We start from the raw sequence: 16,199 nt of genomic DNA, 5'->3' as shown, positions 1-16,199 counted from the left end.
AGTAGGAAAAACAAAATGAACACTATTATAACTCTGACATATTATTATATTATAGATTTCGTTTAGAATTTGAACTAATTTTTAGTTTACCATCTTACAGGTATAGCTGGTGGTCCATGAAAATGGGAACATGCGGGTGCAGCTTCTTTGCTCCAGTGAAAATCTATTTAGTTTCTTGTTTGTAACTGCATCTGACAATCATTTACCTTGTATGGAGGCAGCACATCAACTAAGATCAGTTTCATGCAGATGTGATGTCCAGGGGTGCACCATTACCTAATGTTCAGATATCAGATTTATGAGTTTAAATGCAGGGGCATGCTTAGTTTTACTTGAGTAAGGGAATGACAGGAAATTCATGATTAATTTCCCTTATGCTAAGAATGAAAGACAATTTTTTTTCCTTTTTTTTCCCATAGCACATATGTGATATACATCAAAAAAAAACCAGAGGAGATGACTTCTATTACAAAACTGCCTCTGCAGTGTTTAAATCATCCAAAATTTCTGACTTCACCTCTTCAGGTAATGGAGCAGATGGACCTGCCTTTGAGTAGAAGCTGGCCAGTGATCTAATTGCCTTCTCAAGGGCAACATATGATTCCTGAAAGAGTCCATTCACATTGTTAAAGATATGAAGTGAACTCACAACAAATAAAGCAAAACAGTTGCTCAAAAAGCTTCCATAAGAATCCCATATGAGCATAATTGATATATGAGTTCAACTTATACTTTAGCATACATGGATAATATACACAATGATGGACAATTACCATGTATTTCCATTAGAAATATTCATGAGAGATTTGTGATCATTACAGGGAGCGATAAAATTAGGATGCACTCCTTAGGGAGAAGTTATAATCTACACAAACTGCTGGAAATAATTGAGGTTCAGATTGCATATCAGGTTGATTGATAAAAAATGTATATCAGGTTGTTAGTGCCTATGAAATTGCATCCCAGTCTTTACTATTAAGATTGGGATTTCCAATGCAATAAAGAACAAAATCCTGCAGTAAATAAACATCCTTCTTTAATAAAAACTCAACCATACAATATAGTTGCTTTTTTTTTTTGTGTGGGTGTGTGGGTGGGGGTGGGGGGGGGGGGGGATGAGAGCAAACAAATGCTTAGATATGTAAGTGCAAAGTTCAAAGTTCAAACATGAAGGCAACAAGCTGAATGGCATAATTCTTCAGACAGAATGTCTTGCAATTTCCATACTAGACTATTATGGATTTGACAAGAGAAAGATAATTAATTTGATTGAAAATTTTCCATTGGCAGCAGTCAATTTGGTTGAGTTCAGTGCAGCAACCAACTTTTTAAACATTAAGCAACTCATCAATACATGCAAATATCAGATTTATTTTACTATTATTTGCCTGTGCACATAAGCCAAGCATAGTATAGTTCATGATGTTGCTTTTACATAAGAGATCTCCTGTTCCAGAAGACCAATTCAATTTCAAACGATTTGTAGCCCTGTGGATAATTGTACTTTAGACTTGGAGAATGGCTACCACTGGAGAAAAGGTTAATTTACTTGACGTTGGTGATCACCACTGATCTCAACGCTGAAATTTTCCCTATCTACTTTTTGATATTCTTGGATCAAAAATCAAACCAGCCAGCTAACTTCAATTAATATGACACTTATGTCTTTTTCAAGCATATGGTATCCAAGCAAAAAGGAGACATACCTCAGCAACCACAGCCTGCTGTCCCTTCCAGTTATTCAAATACTCTCTGATTGACTCCTTTGCGGCATCTGCTGTCCTCCTAAATTTGACAATATCTTTGGGATCTTCTTTTAATGACTCACGCAGTGTTTTCACAACCTCTCTAGCAGATTTCAGGTAGGACTTTGGCAATATCTTTCCAGATTTTGTTTTCTCATTGGGATCAAACAAAGACTTAATGGCTCCAATAATGCCTTCATCTCCTTCTTCTTCTTGGTTTTTAGGGCCTTGCTCCTCTGCCCTAACTAGCATTGGTGTCAAGCCATGATTAAGGGTCAAAAAGGCAACCGAAGAAGCTCCACTGTGTAAAAGAATAACCCTTCTACCGGACAGAGATTCTTGAGAAGATGATACTGAATGACCCTTTGATAGTTTACCTGCTCTGTCTAGGAACATTGACAAGAAACATAAGGCATGAACAACTTTAAATGACAACAGAATAGCATGCAATGGTAACAACTATATGATTATCATATATTCTTTTGGGTAGTCTGTTGTGGATGCATTCGTGGGAAGAATTACCGCCGCCGGCAGCAGCAGTGAGGGGGGGCCACACAGCAGCTTATCTTGCCATGTCAGCTCTTCTTGCCAGCTCGCCAATAGTTTACTTATTCCAGTTCTGTTCTTACTTATCTATTAGAGATAGGAACTGAGTTCTGTTAGAAGTCTGTTAGAAGTAGGAGTTCTGTTCTTACTTATCTAGTTCTGTTCTTATCTATTAGAGATAAGAACTGAGTTCTGTTAGAAGTCTGTTAGAAGTAGGAGTTTGATTTAAAGTTGGATTGTCCTAGCTTAGTCGAATGGAGTAAGGAGTCTCCTCTTGTAATCTCCTATTTAAGGAGCTGTGATTTGGGAATAAAGTATTCAGTTTCAAGTCAAGAGAAGAGTGAGGAGAGTTCGGGTGGTCTCTTGGACAAATCACCCATTCGGTTTTCCACAATAGGGTCTGCACGCAAGGGAAGGCGCAAGGGGAAGCAAGAGGTTCTCCCCGTGAACCAACCCGTGACGAGATCCTACACCCGGGCCCATAACATAGTCACTGGTCAGAGGAAAAAAGAATAGTGAACAGAATACAAGGTGAAAGTAAAGAACCAGGGAAAGGACATGGTTATCTTTCAAAGAAACCAGTGTATGAAATAATACAACACTCAATGATAACATTTGCAACTATAACTGGTTTGAGTCAATACTCAATAGGTGAGCAGCCAAAACGAATATTGTGGTCAGTGGGGACAAAGATTTTACAATACGACACTCAATTATAATATTTGCAACTACAACTGCTTTGACTCGATAGGTGAGCAGCCAAAACGAAATTTGTGGTCAGTGGGTACAAAGATCTGTAATTGATAAATACAATCAATGAATGAAGGCAACATTCATCCAACCATGTTGCATGTATCCCAAGGGTATAGATCGTGGGTGGGTGGGGTTTTCTTGTCTTTTTTTTTCTCTTTTTCTTCCCTTTCCTTTCTTTCTAGTGAGATGAGGTGTTTGGCCCCTCCTGGACACAACTATTAACATTCATGGAAAAGGTACATAAGGGAAATTAGTTACTTACATTTGATGAAGGGTTTGTGGATTCTCTCAATTGACATTGAGAACAATGTGGGGCATTTATCAACCACAAGAGACACAGACATCATCCTTGGTAGAATTCGATCAAATCCAGTGTCTAATCTCAACCCAGCAATGACTTCTTGACGTCTGTTATCCCATGATCAAGATCACCTTCACAAAGTATAAATAAGTCACACATTCTAATCAATTTTCCTTTTTTTCCTTTTTCTATCAGACAATTGAGGGGAAATAAACCGAACATATCTATCTGAAACTCAAAATTATCAATCAACAGTATGTAATTGCTAAAATATATGATGACCATTTGACAAATACAATCATAAATAGCATAACTGTAACTTCAGGCAAAACTATCAAGTCTAAGTTTAGATACTGCAATCAAGCAATACAATTTTTCCTCTTTCTCACTCTGATTGATAAAGTAAGGGTTCCTGCATTGCACCAGAGAGCAGATATTCCAAGCTCCGACTTTGACATATATCAATATAATGAAATGGGAAATTTATCAGGTATTACAATAACAGTAACAGTAACATGTCTGCATACCAAATACATGTCAAGTATGGTGGAGAGAGAGAGGGGGGGGGGGGAGGGATTCTGTGGTTCTGCAACTGCAAGTGATGTGTTTCTAAATTTCAAGATAAACCACATTGCCCATTAATGTAATTCTTCATGAATAAGTACACTGGACCAAGATGAAGAGAATTTGCAGCATAATTTCAGAAAATGGGAAAAAAAATTCTTCCTTAAATATTTGGGATAGTTCATACCTCTGCTTGATTACGAATTCTCCGATAGCCAAGTCACCGAGCTTTTCGAGTTTTATCCGGATGAGAGCGCAGAAAAGAAATTTATAAAAAGATTAAGGGTATTGTAGTCAATCCGATAAAATTAAAGGGTAACTTCTAAGTCGGGCCAGCCGATCACACGAGGCACAAGAAGACATAGAAAACCAAAAGGATGACTCATCTGAGGCCGTTTGATTGGCTTCTTTGTACGAGAATAAAAGTCTAGATCGAGCCATCACTCATGTAGGTCAAGGTTTCTTACGGTCTAATTTCTAAAGGACGAAAGACCTTAATGCATAATAGTATGATACGCAAAATTATACATTATCCTTCTAGGGTTTTTCATTTTCCAGACTTTCTCTACCCTTTAAAGCCGTCATGACAGAGCGGAACTGCTCTTCTGTGCTCTCCTCACTCAGATTTGCTGCTCGTTATCAGAGAAGAGAAAGGGAGCGTTGAGGAAGCCCCAGCCATGGTTAGTGAATCTCTCCCTCTTTCGATCCAGTTCGATCGACGAATCAACCAATTGTGGCTTCTTTGTGAAGTATGTATGTAACTTATATTTGTTTTCTGTTGACTGTTATTTGCAGTCTCTTGTTGCAAATGAGGATTTCCAACACATTCTTCGTGTTCTGAACACGAACGTCGATGGGAAACAGAAGATCATGTTCGCCTTGACTTCGATCAAAGGTATTGGTCGCCGTTTCGCCAACATTGTCTGCAAGAAAGCCGACGTCGATATGAACAAAAGGTACTTCTGTTTTTATCTTTTTTGTTTGATCTCATTGTGTTATGTTAAGGTTTCAGTTCTGATCATATTCTAGTAATAGATATGTATCTGGGTTGTAGATAGGGATATGGTAACTTTTCGGGCGAAATATGATGGTCGGTTTTAGTGTTAATGATTTTTAAATAAGAAATTTGAAGTTAGTTATGGTTTATTAGGTGTTCATATTGCTTATTTCTGGTATTTGAACTTCTATTTGTTCTTATGGTTTCTTTTGATATGTGAGCCGAGTTGTATTGGAGGAGAAAGAATGTATATACTATGGCGGTATAGTCATTTACTAAACCGCTCTCCTTACAAATAAAACCAAGAGGTAGCTCAATTGTGGGTTGGATTTTTAGTATTGTTGGTGTATGCACGAGATGTTGAAAGGGATTCTATTGCTTTATAGTATGTTGGCCAGTTTGCGTATTGTGGGTCCCTTTTGGTCTATACGCAAATTAGTATCGTTTAAGTGATTTGATTGATTACTGTATTCCACAACTATCTCTGATCGATGAAATGCACGCCTTAACGATTTTTTGTTGGACTCATAAATCTGGTGTTCTTATCTTGCAAAATCAAATTTACATTTTTCATTGATTTTGTTAAGGGGGTTTCAATTGATCTAGGAAAACTGTAGTTTGGGTGCTGAAGATATTGAATTCAATTCGAGGGTTGAGTCTGATCAAAATAAACTTAGTCTGTTTAAAGGATTTGTGGTGGATTGTAGAAGATAGGGTGAGATAATGTCAGATAAGTTTTTTGAGAGAAATGTGGTACTGGAATTGGAAAGAATTAATGAAGGTCGAGGGACTACAAGGTGCCAAAGAAGAAGCCTTTTGCTGTGAAAAGATTCAAAAATCAGAGAACTGCTTGAACAGTTGGGGGAAAGTAGGGGATTTATGTTCTGTTGTTGTAGGGTGGTGTTTTCATTTTGTTTATTATAGTAAGGTATTGTTTTGGCTGTGTTTTTTTGGAGTTTCTTTCATGTGATTGGTAGTCATTTATTAGCGTTGGAATTGGTCTTGGTCCTTTGGAATTGTACGCTGTCTTTTCTCTTCTCTTGGGTCATTACTGGTCACCTTCCTTTGTAATTTCTCTTTTTATTGTAATAAACCAAAAAAATGCTTGTATGATATTTACTGAGTTGCTCCATTCTGAATATTGTGTTTCTCTGATTGATTTTCTAAGTTCCGGCTTTTGCTGTTGCAGAGCTGGTGAACTATCAGCCGCTGAGCTTGAGAACCTCATGGTGATTGTTGCAAATCCACGGCAATTCAAGATCCCTGATTGGTTTTTGAACAGGAAGAAGGACTATAAGGATGGTAGGTATTCTCAGGTTGTTTCCAATGCCTTGGACATGAAGTTGAGGGATGATCTTGAGCGGCTGAAGAAGATCAGGTTTGTTCTTAGTCAATTCCGCTGAAATGATTTCAATTCAAGATCGTCTTGATTGTTATTTCACTGTCCTGTTCAGTATTCGTAAATATTTATCAATCATTTTGTGGTGTACAATTTTGTATTTTCAGACAAGAAGTTGCAATGTTAGAATTTTACATGCATACCAGATGTAATATAAATATTAATACAAGGGGGACTGCACAACTCACCTTTTACTCTATTCTATATTTGCAAGTCATCTTTTGGAACTTAAAACTAGGGGTGTCAAAGGGCCAGTTTTGGGTTGGACCCTGTCCAAATCAAAATCAATTTGGATGGATTGGATAGACCAATAAGACGTGCTGAATTGGACCAGTCCAGACTTACTGGTCCAAATAATTTATTGGATTGGAGCAATATGCAGTCCATCAATACTAGATAAGAATACAGGTGTCAATGGACGTTAGGGTTGGAACCAGACTAAAGTAAAGGCAATTTGAACATATTTGATGGTCCTGACATTCAATTGGACTGATCCAAAATGGTAAAGTATTCATTGGATTGGACCTGGTCCATCTGTAAGGGACTCTTATTGGACTCGGTTGGATTGGACCAAATCTGTTCCAATTAACAACCCTACTTGTAACTATATGGTTGTTTGTTCTTTCAATATCATTGCGTTCTAATCCATGTGCCCAGGCAATCTCGGTCAACCTAATTATGTTGATTGCTTTAGTAGAATGCTTAAATAAACTATCTTGCCTTGCACTCAGTCGTGTAGTGTTGTTTGAGAAGCGTGCATTATTCTATACCAATGAAGGGAGCATCTACTTGCCTGTGTGCATAAAGGAATGGAAGGGGAGGGGTCAATGTTGATGAAATTTGCAAATAATAGCTGTGATGAATGAAGGATTTTGCACCCTGTGAACCATGAATCTTATTTTTCGGTATTGTTGTTCCTTTTTACACACAATCTCAAGTAGCTAAAGAGACTGACGTGATTATTGTTTTAAATGGTGCAGAAACCACCGTGGTCTCCGACACTACTGGGGTCTTCGTGTCCGTGGGCAGCACACCAAGACCACTGGGCGCAGGGGGAAGACTGTTGGTGTCTCAAAGAAGCGATGAATGTGGCTCTTTTTTGGGGGGGGGGGTTCTTTCCCTTGCTGGAAATTTTGCTTGCCTTTTGAGTTGTCCAAGTCTAAGATGGTTGCATGAATGCCTTTAATCCGTGTAGTTTGATAAATTCGTGGATGTTTTTAGCTATGCTTTTTATACAATTTTTTATGCTGTAGGATCAATTATCCTGCACTACTTGCACGGATAATTTCTTGTTTCTAATTGAATTCAAAGAACTCTTGAATGGAGGATCAATTATTTCTAGTTGAATTTCTTATTTCTAATTGATACTGTAGGATCACTTATACTGCACTACTTGCACGGATAATTTCTTATTTCTAATTGAATTCAAAGAACTCTTGAATGTGCCCCTTTAGGCCTCCGTCTTTTTACAGTGCAATTTCATTATCACTGGGATATGTGCATCGAAGTACAAAGCCGAAATGTATATAACTCCTTTTTGCTTTTGGTCGTGGTTTTACTCCACTTAACACCTCAAAAAAGGGGCAAATCTCTAGCCTTGTTCATATTTTGGTAAGTTATTCACCTGCGTAAATGCACTTACCCAGTAATTGTTTCCTGGAAAGATTTACTTGGTTAAGTATATTTATGCATGTTCTTTTATTTTTCATGTAAGTAAGGCGATGACCATTTTATTTATAAAAATCCATTATTACAAGGGGCTTTTTTGTCCCTTTAAAGTGTTGGTAATTTTCCCCCAAGGTGGAAAAGAAAATAAATCTTTTTTGGTCATCACATAAATCCAAAAAAAGAACATGGGATTTATGGCCAATGGGATTTTGACCAAAAATCAAGAAATGGGATTTATGGCCAATGGGATTTTGACCAAAAATCAAGAAAAAGAATGCCCCCTAAAAGTAATGTTGTTCAAAATGTCTTAGATGTCCCAAATTTTATCACAATAGGTTGACATGCAATATCACATCAAGGTTCAAATTATGGATACGATTTTGTGTCATAACGTACTTAGTTACAACTGGAAACAGCTTTTTTTTAGTTTTTTTTCTCAAAATTTTTGGGAAGATATTTTAATATATTTTTTATTAAAAAAGAGTGGGGTCCCAAACGTTTGGACCCTAAAAGATACTATACAATATGCTTGGGCATATCATATGGATACTTTGAAACTTGCTTACACTTTAACAATAATTTGATTTATATTATTCTTTAAATTTTTAAAATCAAATTCAACATTCACTTTCAGACAAGAATAAATCAAAATAAGGTAGTTTAAAATAGAGTTTAAAGTATCGGAAAGTTTAAGTTAATAAGACAAATTTAAGTTAATAACACATGGAAACTCATGAAAACATTATAGATACTCCAATAAATTATAAACGTACATCAATAACATTAAAAATATACTAAATGAGTTATATATACATAAAAATCTCACCTTCTAGTGGTTTTTATAGAAAAAAATGTCATAATCAACATATGAAAACATTAACAATAATTTGATTTATATTATTCTTTAAATTTTTAAAATCAAATTCAACATTCACTTTCAGACAAGAATAAATCAAAATAAGGTAGTTTAAAATAGAGTTTAAAGTATCGGAAAGTTTAAGTTAATAAGACAAATTTAAGTTAATAACACATGGAAACTCATGAAAACATTATAGATACTCCAATAAATTATAAACGTACATCAATAACATTAAAAATATACTAAATGAGTTATATATACATAAAAATCTCACCTTCTAGTGGTTTTTATAGAAAAAAATGTCATAATCAACATATGAAAACATAAAGATATACTCTAAAAAGGTTATAACTACAAAATATAAGCTAAATAATTATTCAATGAAACGTTTTCTATAATTTTTTAAACAATTATTTATTTCTTATTCAAAAAATTATTTTATTTTTTATTACAAAAATTATAAAATCAAATGTAACAGAAAAATAATTTTATGGATGTGGTAGACCATCCATAGATTTAGGTCACACCCAAAATTATAAGAAATAGATAAATATTACAAAAAATAAAAATAAATGTTTTACAATAAATTTTAATACATCTATGAATTAAAAGTTGGAAAATTATTTTAAAAAGACAGATTAAAAAAATAAATATTTTTATTCAAAAATTTACAAAAATAAAAATAAAAAATGAATATTTTAGAAATTTCAATAGATTTATGGATATGGCATGGGAAGATTAAACCAAAAATCTAAAATTTTATTGTTTTTTGTTATTTTTATTTTTTCTAATTTTTCTTTAAAAATTAAATAGATCTATTTTAAGTACAAAAAAATATAGAATTTTCAGCATAAGGAGAGAGAGTATATATATATAAGCACAAAATGTTGGAACATACTACCGAATAAATTGAAAAAAAAAATATTTATTTTTACAATTTTTGTTAAAAGTTGAAAAACCTAAAAAATCTTGAGTTTATGAGGTTATTTTTTGTTTAAAAAAAAAAAAGATTTTACAATTCAAGAATGTGTAAGGATGATTTGATGAGTTAGGGAGAGAAAGAAAGCTTTTGGAGAGAGTTAAAAGCCTTTTTTTCTCCAAAAAAAATATTAATTCATTTTTTGCCTACATGAAATTGTAGTGTATCGGCCCGATACGGCTACAATACAATCCTAATACTCCCCGATATAGGTCTAATACACCTCCAATACGCCTTGATACTGTTATGATACGGGGACGACACGATACAAATGATTTTATAGTGTTTCCCATGCTGACCCCTTAATGATACAATACATATCAACAAATACAGGCTGAGGCGAATACATTGTGAAACTTTGAACCTTGATTTAAAAAAAAAAAATTATAGGTGCTTATCAGCTGTATTGAAATTTATGACTAATAAACTCTGATTTGTTTCCAAGTGAATCCACAAATTCTTGGTTTATTGATTATGACCAAAGTCTAAAGGTGTTGTTATGTTGGATAGGGATGATAATTTGAATTGCATCTTCATTTTTTTACCTAGTCAAAAAAAAAATCATACCATTGGAGCCTTCTCAAATTTTACCCAATAAAAAAATGCATATCAAAGATAAAAGGAGGAAGAACAACCCAACAAAATTGTATCTTCGTAAACCCTTGAACAAGATGCAAATAACACCATTAATCTTTCTCAAAAACCATCACATGGTGGAATCATTCAATTGGCAAAACAACTCTAAGGGATGATGGAGGTAGAACTAATGTTTTAAAAACAACCCAGAACCGGAATTGTTTTGACCATTGGTTTTCAGGTTGACAATTCAATCGTCCAATTTGAATGGATGATCCGTTCTAACAAAAAAAATTTAAAAAAAATTAAAATAAAAAAAAATCCAAAACCCAATGAACGGGTCGAATGGGTCGACGGTTCAACCACCTAGGTTAATGGGTCATTGACCAATTCAACGATTTTTTGGTTACAGACCTTTTCTTGGATTACACAGCGGAAATGATCCTGATAATCAGGCTGCCTTTGTTTTATAGGGAAGACAAGCCCATTTGGATTGGCTTTGCTTCAAGTCAGTTCACGGTTAAATCGGCTTACTTCATTGCCTCCAAGAATTAGTTCAACCCAAGCCCTAGAGGAAAAAGTTCTTGGGAGGAGAAGCCTTTTTGGAAGAGGTTTTGGCATCTCTTGATTGAACCAAAGATTAAAAATTTTCTTTGGAGATATTGTAAAAATGGTCTTGCCATAAATGAAAATTTATACAAAAGAAAAATAATTTCATCTCCTTTATGTTGTAGATGTGTGTGAGAGAGAATGAATCGGTTATGCATGCTCTCTTTCATTATGAAAAATGTAAGTGTATTTGGTTTGGGTCGGGTCTGGGTCTCATAGTAGACCTCTTGGACAGAGCTTGTTCCTTTGCCTATTGGTTTGCATCATCTCTCAAGTCCCTTTACTATGAGCACTTTGATTCTATCATCATAGGTGATTAATGTCATTAGCAGGTGATTGATGATATTCTGTCTAATTTGTTGTCCACTTTGAAAACCAGATAGCTGATTTACTATCTACTTTGCTTTGCTTTTTCTCGTCTTTAAATTCAACAATGAAAGAATGAGTCTTATCCTATGAAGTCTATCTTAAATCTATCTATACTATCTATAAAAGTGTGAATAGGTGTTATTGGAAATTTATTGGACAACAAATGCCCCTCTTTATAAAGTTTGAAATAGAAAATAAGTAAAGACAAAATTGTTATTTTACATCTTCATTTAGTACTTATTTGATGAAAAGATAAAAAAGTACTTTTATTCAATAATTGGAAAACAATATATAACAAAAATGTCATTTTACATTTTTCATTTAATGCTTGTTTATCTATACTATATATAAAAGTGGGAATGCAATGTGAAACATTTTTTAGACTAAAATTATCCTCTACTTCTTTGTTTGAGAAAGGTTATAAAAGCCATTTTATTATAACTTTCTTTCCAACTTTAATGGCTACCTGATGTGGTGTAATCTGGTTACTCCCTGCTGGATATGAATTGGCTTCCAGCGGCGATGAGAACGGGTTCCTGATAGAGATGAGTCAGAGATCCCGGGGTGGCTCACCTGACGTGGATACTCCGATGGCTAAGTTAGAACACAATGATAGTAGAGTGCTTGAAGATGATAACAGTGAGAGAGCTTAGAGAGTGAAGATTACACACACAACAATGATAATAGAACATACCTTCACCCCTGGTAAGAGCGGGGTCTTTATACACTGGCTCAGGTGGGTAGGTGGAACGATCACTGAATCCCTGTTACGATGGGATTTGTCACGTGTTAGGTGGTTGAAACGCCGCCAAATGGTAACATTTTCACTTCCCGTCACAACGGGGAGTTGGTGAACTAATGTTATCGTTATAAGTACGATCCTACAGGGTTTAGGGATGGGGGTGTATTCCTCGAGGTTGCCATGCAGAGATCTATACGGTAGGCGAGCTACCTGTAGGATACCAGACTACCTGGTAGCGAGCTTCTCGAGCTCACGCTTAGGTTTGCCCTTGTCGTAAATGCCAAAGTGCCCCCGGGCCGAGGTGGTCCTAGTGTAATCTTGTACTGAGGTGCATTCATCCCGAAGTGACTTCAGTTTGGGGTACTGGCATACCCGAGCTCGCTTTGTAGCGAGCTGACTTATGCTGAGTTGTCACTTGTGTCAAGTCACGTACACGTGCCGATCTGGTTACGTTGAGTTGTTGCTTACGTGGAATCACATCCACGTGTTCCCCTACTAGGAGGTCGGGCCAAATCCTCCTTCATCAATTGCCTCCCCACTCCTCGAGCTAGGGGTCTTGACCTGGTTTGAGGAGTTCACGGTGTGCCAAGTGGATTTGGCTCGAAGTCTGGCTGATGTTGGATGGATCGCGTGCAATTTACGCGCGGACATCAAGCGATTTATAGGATCCGCGGATGCCAAAAAATGTGCTAAATTGTTTTTGATCTCGAGGGTCGTGCAACTGGTTTTCTCAGGAGCCGTCAGATCGCTTCAATCTCGACCGTTGATTCTCTAGCACATTGGCCATAAATAGTGAGACTCGGGACCCATTTCCTTCACCACAAGCTTATCAGTCTTTGATTTGAGGTTGCACTTTCTTCTTTAGCTCGGGTTTTTCAATTCGTCACTTCCTCTTAATCAGGTCATCTCTCTTTAGTGAGTCTTCCTTTGTTTTTTATTTCAGTTCCCTTTAGTTCCATGTCTTCTTCTATTTTTGATAGTCTTCTTGATGAGGCTGAGGTGGGTACCTCGGCCCGGGTTGGTAGCTGGGACGGGGTTATTGTGGGTTCAGAGGCAGCTCATGGCCTTCCCGAGGTACAAGCATCTCAGGAGGCTCGAGAGGCCTCAGGTAGTCAGGCATCTACTTCTCACCAAGGTCGGGTACTAGACAACTTCGGTCCTTCAACAATGACTTTAGACTGGCTTCAGGCCTTAGTTTGCTCGTACAATCTTCTGAGAGAGTTCTCCTACAACCTTCCTTCAGGTAATTTCCCTTGGGAACACGATCATAACGAGATCATGATTTTTGAAGAGAAGCTCGTGGCTGGTCTTTGCCTTCCTTTGCATCCTTTGATCATCAAGGTCCTTAAGTCTTTTGAAATTACCATAGATTAGTTACACTCGAACTCTATTCGTAACGTGGTAGGGACCATTTCGCTCTTTTATGAGTACTGTCTTCCCCTTGACCTCGATACTTATTTCACCATTCTGTCCATCAAGAAAAACTCTTCCTGCGTTCTCCCCGAGCATAGGAGAACGAACCTACTACCTGTCCCCTTGCCTGGGGTACAAGCTATTGCACGCACTCCCCAACAGGATCCCAGTCTGGAAATGGGGTTACTTCGTGGTTCGTAACCCCAAGGGGTGGCCTTTCCCAACCCAATGGAGGCTGGCAATCCAGGTTCCCAGTGTTAGATTGAACTTGAAGATGAGAGAGACGCTTAAGTCTTGGGCGGAGCTCGACTTCCTTTACTCAAACTACCTTACCGAAGACAAGCTCGTGCAGGCCGACTTGAGTCTTGGTAGGTCGCTTTGGGATTTTATCTTCTTAAGATCCTGATTAGTTCGTGGCTAATCTTACTTTTTATTTTTGTAGCTATCATGCCGATCAATGCCGAAAGGCTTTTGAGGAGATCCCAGAAAGGGAAGAAGAAGGCCACAAAGAGACCACGCCGGGAGGCCGGTCATTCACCCGAAGTCTCAATTGTGAAGCCGGTCTCCTTTTGTACCTTCTTAGGAGGAGGCCTAGCCTATTGTTCCTGAGGCGACTTCAGCTGAGGTCCAGTGTGAGGGAGTTCGCCCTCAAGAGCCGGGGAGTTCGTCCGTACCTGTGGATGGACCAGAGGGCTATCTTCCACCTGTGAAAGATAAGATCATGGATCACGTGAAGGCCCTGCGTAAGAGTCATGGTGCCATCTTTCAGGATGAGGTCGTGAAGTGGGTAGAGATGTCTACGGGCTGGCTTCTGGGAATGGTTTCTACCCACAGTATGGTGGTGAGCTTTCTGCCTCTCTCTCTCTCTCTCTCTCTCTCTCTCTCTCTCCTTTTCCTTCTCTCCCCCTCTTTGTTTTACTAATCTTGACTTTCTTGTTGGCAGGCTAACTCTGTTGGTCACGCGTTGGCCTGCCAAGCTGCGATCCGTATGAAGGAAGCCATTGATGCTAGGACGAAGATAAAGAAGCTCCACCGCGACCTGGATCTGGCTCGGAGCGAGGTACTCATGGCTAAGAAGGCCCAAAAGAAGTTGAACCTGACCCAGGAGGGGCAAATCTCCTCATTGACCGAGGAGAAGGCACATCTTGAACGGGAGATCATGGACCTCGATGCCTCTATCGTGGAAGAGGGGGCCAAGGCCATTAAGAGCTTAAAAGAGTCCCCGGAGTTCGAGGCCCTATAGGTCGAATATGGATCAGACTTCTATCATGCTGGGTTTAAGCTGTGTCGGTACTTGGTTCGTCTGAAATTCCCAGACCTTGATCTCGGTGGGATCATGATGACTGGCTTGGACCTCGAAGTGGCCAAGGTAGCGGATGCAGAGCCCGACTCTTCAGGGGAGGAGGGTGATACTGAGGTCGAGGTGGCGAACCCTTCTGCGTGATGGCTTCTTGCTTTTTTCCCCCTTTTTGAACTATGGATGTACTCTCCCTAGCCTTTGAGCTCGGGTAAAAATTCTTGTATCCGAACTTTTTTCTATTAATGAAATATAGTCTTTCTTTTGAGTACTCCTGAGTGCAAAATATTTCTAAGTGTGAGTGAACTCCGAGCTGGGCAATTTAACGTATAGGTTACCTGAACTGTCAAGCTACTGAGCCGGTAATGAGTAAGGATAACCGAAAGTATAAATTGTGTTACTTCGGGCTGTGCGGGTTACCCCGAACTAATGAGTTATCGAGCTGAGTAAGAGCAACAGGGGTGGAATAGACATCGTAGGGTTCATACCCAAGCTGTCTTTCCCTTAGGGGTTAGAGATAACCAAGTCTTACGTAGCGCCTAGGTTCTTCTCAGTTTGGCATTTTGTGGCCCTTAGGCTTTGGGAGGGACCCGTAGTCCGCTCCTGGATTTCACCCGTGCTGAAGTGGAAATTGGGGTCTTCTTATGGCTCTTAGGCTTTGGGAGGGACCCATAGTCCGCTCTTGAATTTCACCCGTGCCGAAGTGGCAAATGGGGTCTTCTTATGGTCCTTAGGCTTTGGGAGGGACCTGTAGTCCGTTCCTGAATTTAGTTGCTCCTTGGAGACCTGTAAGGAACTAAATGTCAGAGGACCCGAGGTACTAACCCGGTGAGGTCGCTCCGATGGCTAAGTTAGTACTCTCATAGTAGACTGCGAGCTTAGAAATCACAGTCTGAGAGTTAGAGTCTACTTACTTGTTTTTGAGACTTGTGCCTTTTCAATTCATAATAAGAGGTAGTATCGCCTTAGGTTGCTGATGTTCCATGCCCGGGACACTTGCTTTTCTTCTAGGGTTTCAAGCTTGTACGTCCCTTCCCCTAGTATCTGCTTTACTCGGTAGGGAACTTCCCAGTTTGGTCCGAGCTTACCTACACCGGGCTCGGGTACCATAACTTTCCAAAGGACCAGGTCTCCAACGCGGAAGTGTCGCTTCCTGACTCGGGCGTTTTAATACTGTGCTACTTTTTGCTGGTAGGTTGCAGTCTGGATGTATGCGAGATCCCGTACTTCTTCTACTAGGTTGAGGTTGGTGCAGAGCTCGTCACCGTTTCCTTCTTTGTTATAGGCTTCCAAATGTAGTGTAGGTACCTCGATTTCGGCTGGGATTATCACTTCCGTGCCATAGGTGAGGTTGAAGGGGGTTTCTCCTATGCCAGTCTTGA

The 16,199-nt window shown here is 38.4% G+C and overlaps 2 protein-coding genes across 3 annotated transcripts; one reads left to right on the top strand and one right to left on the bottom strand.

The window, feature by feature from the left end:
* Positions 1–345: 345 nt before the first annotated feature.
* On the bottom strand, positions 346–4,183 carry LPA19 (photosystem II 11 kDa protein-like protein). 2 transcript variants are annotated; one of them, XM_088981971.1, is made up of 4 exons: positions 4,097–4,183; positions 3,307–3,476; positions 1,707–2,131; positions 346–604 (listed from the first exon to the last, which is right to left on the bottom strand). In XM_088981971.1, exons 2-4 carry the CDS (start codon positions 3,389–3,391, stop codon positions 467–469), a joined length of 648 nt encoding a protein of 215 aa, XP_088838097.1. In that variant the 5' UTR covers positions 3,392–3,476; positions 4,097–4,183; the 3' UTR covers positions 346–466. The 2 variants fall into 2 exon arrangements, with proteins under 2 accessions (XP_088838097.1, XP_088838098.1); XM_088981972.1 differs by having other exon boundaries at positions 1,707–2,122; positions 4,097–4,143.
* Positions 3,815–7,652, top strand: LOC148861892 (small ribosomal subunit protein uS13z/uS13y/uS13x-like). Its single transcript, XM_088985079.1, has 5 exons — positions 3,815–3,835; positions 4,500–4,589; positions 4,705–4,865; positions 6,096–6,284; positions 7,286–7,652. The coding sequence occupies exons 1-5, from the start codon at positions 3,815–3,817 to the stop codon at positions 7,389–7,391; spliced, it is 567 nt and encodes a 188-aa protein (XP_088841205.1). The 3' UTR covers positions 7,392–7,652.
* The last annotated feature ends 8,547 nt before the right edge of the window (positions 7,653–16,199 follow it).

Source organism: Nelumbo lutea, chromosome 4 (genome assembly GCF_056320005.1).
Source record: "Nelumbo lutea isolate HS-2025 chromosome 4, American lotus-T2T, whole genome shotgun sequence".
NCBI classification, from domain to species: Eukaryota; Viridiplantae; Streptophyta; class Magnoliopsida; order Proteales; family Nelumbonaceae; genus Nelumbo; species Nelumbo lutea.
This window is presented reverse-complemented; position numbering and strand designations above follow the sequence as displayed.

What these genes read in the sequence shown, in the direction of transcription:
- LPA19 (XM_088981971.1), bottom strand. Translation starts at nt 3,391, where the DNA reads ATGATGTCTGTGTCTCTTGTGGTTGATAAATGCCCCACATTGTTCTCA. An exon ending in CCACAAACCCTTCATCAAAT is followed by an intron (nt 2,132 to 3,306) that starts GTAAGTAACTAA and finishes CAATGTTCCTAG; the next exon opens with ACAGAGCAGGTAAACTATCA. An exon ending in AGCAGGCTGTGGTTGCTGAG is followed by an intron (nt 605 to 1,706) that starts GTATGTCTCCTT and finishes GGACTCTTTCAG; the next exon opens with GAATCATATGTTGCCCTTGA.
- LOC148861892 (XM_088985079.1), top strand. Translation starts at nt 3,815, where the DNA reads ATGAAATGGGAAATTTATCAG. An exon ending in GACGTCGATATGAACAAAAG is followed by an intron (nt 4,866 to 6,095) that starts GTACTTCTGTTT and finishes TTGCTGTTGCAG; the next exon opens with AGCTGGTGAACTATCAGCCG. An exon ending in GAGCGGCTGAAGAAGATCAG is followed by an intron (nt 6,285 to 7,285) that starts GTTTGTTCTTAG and finishes TAAATGGTGCAG; the next exon opens with AAACCACCGTGGTCTCCGAC.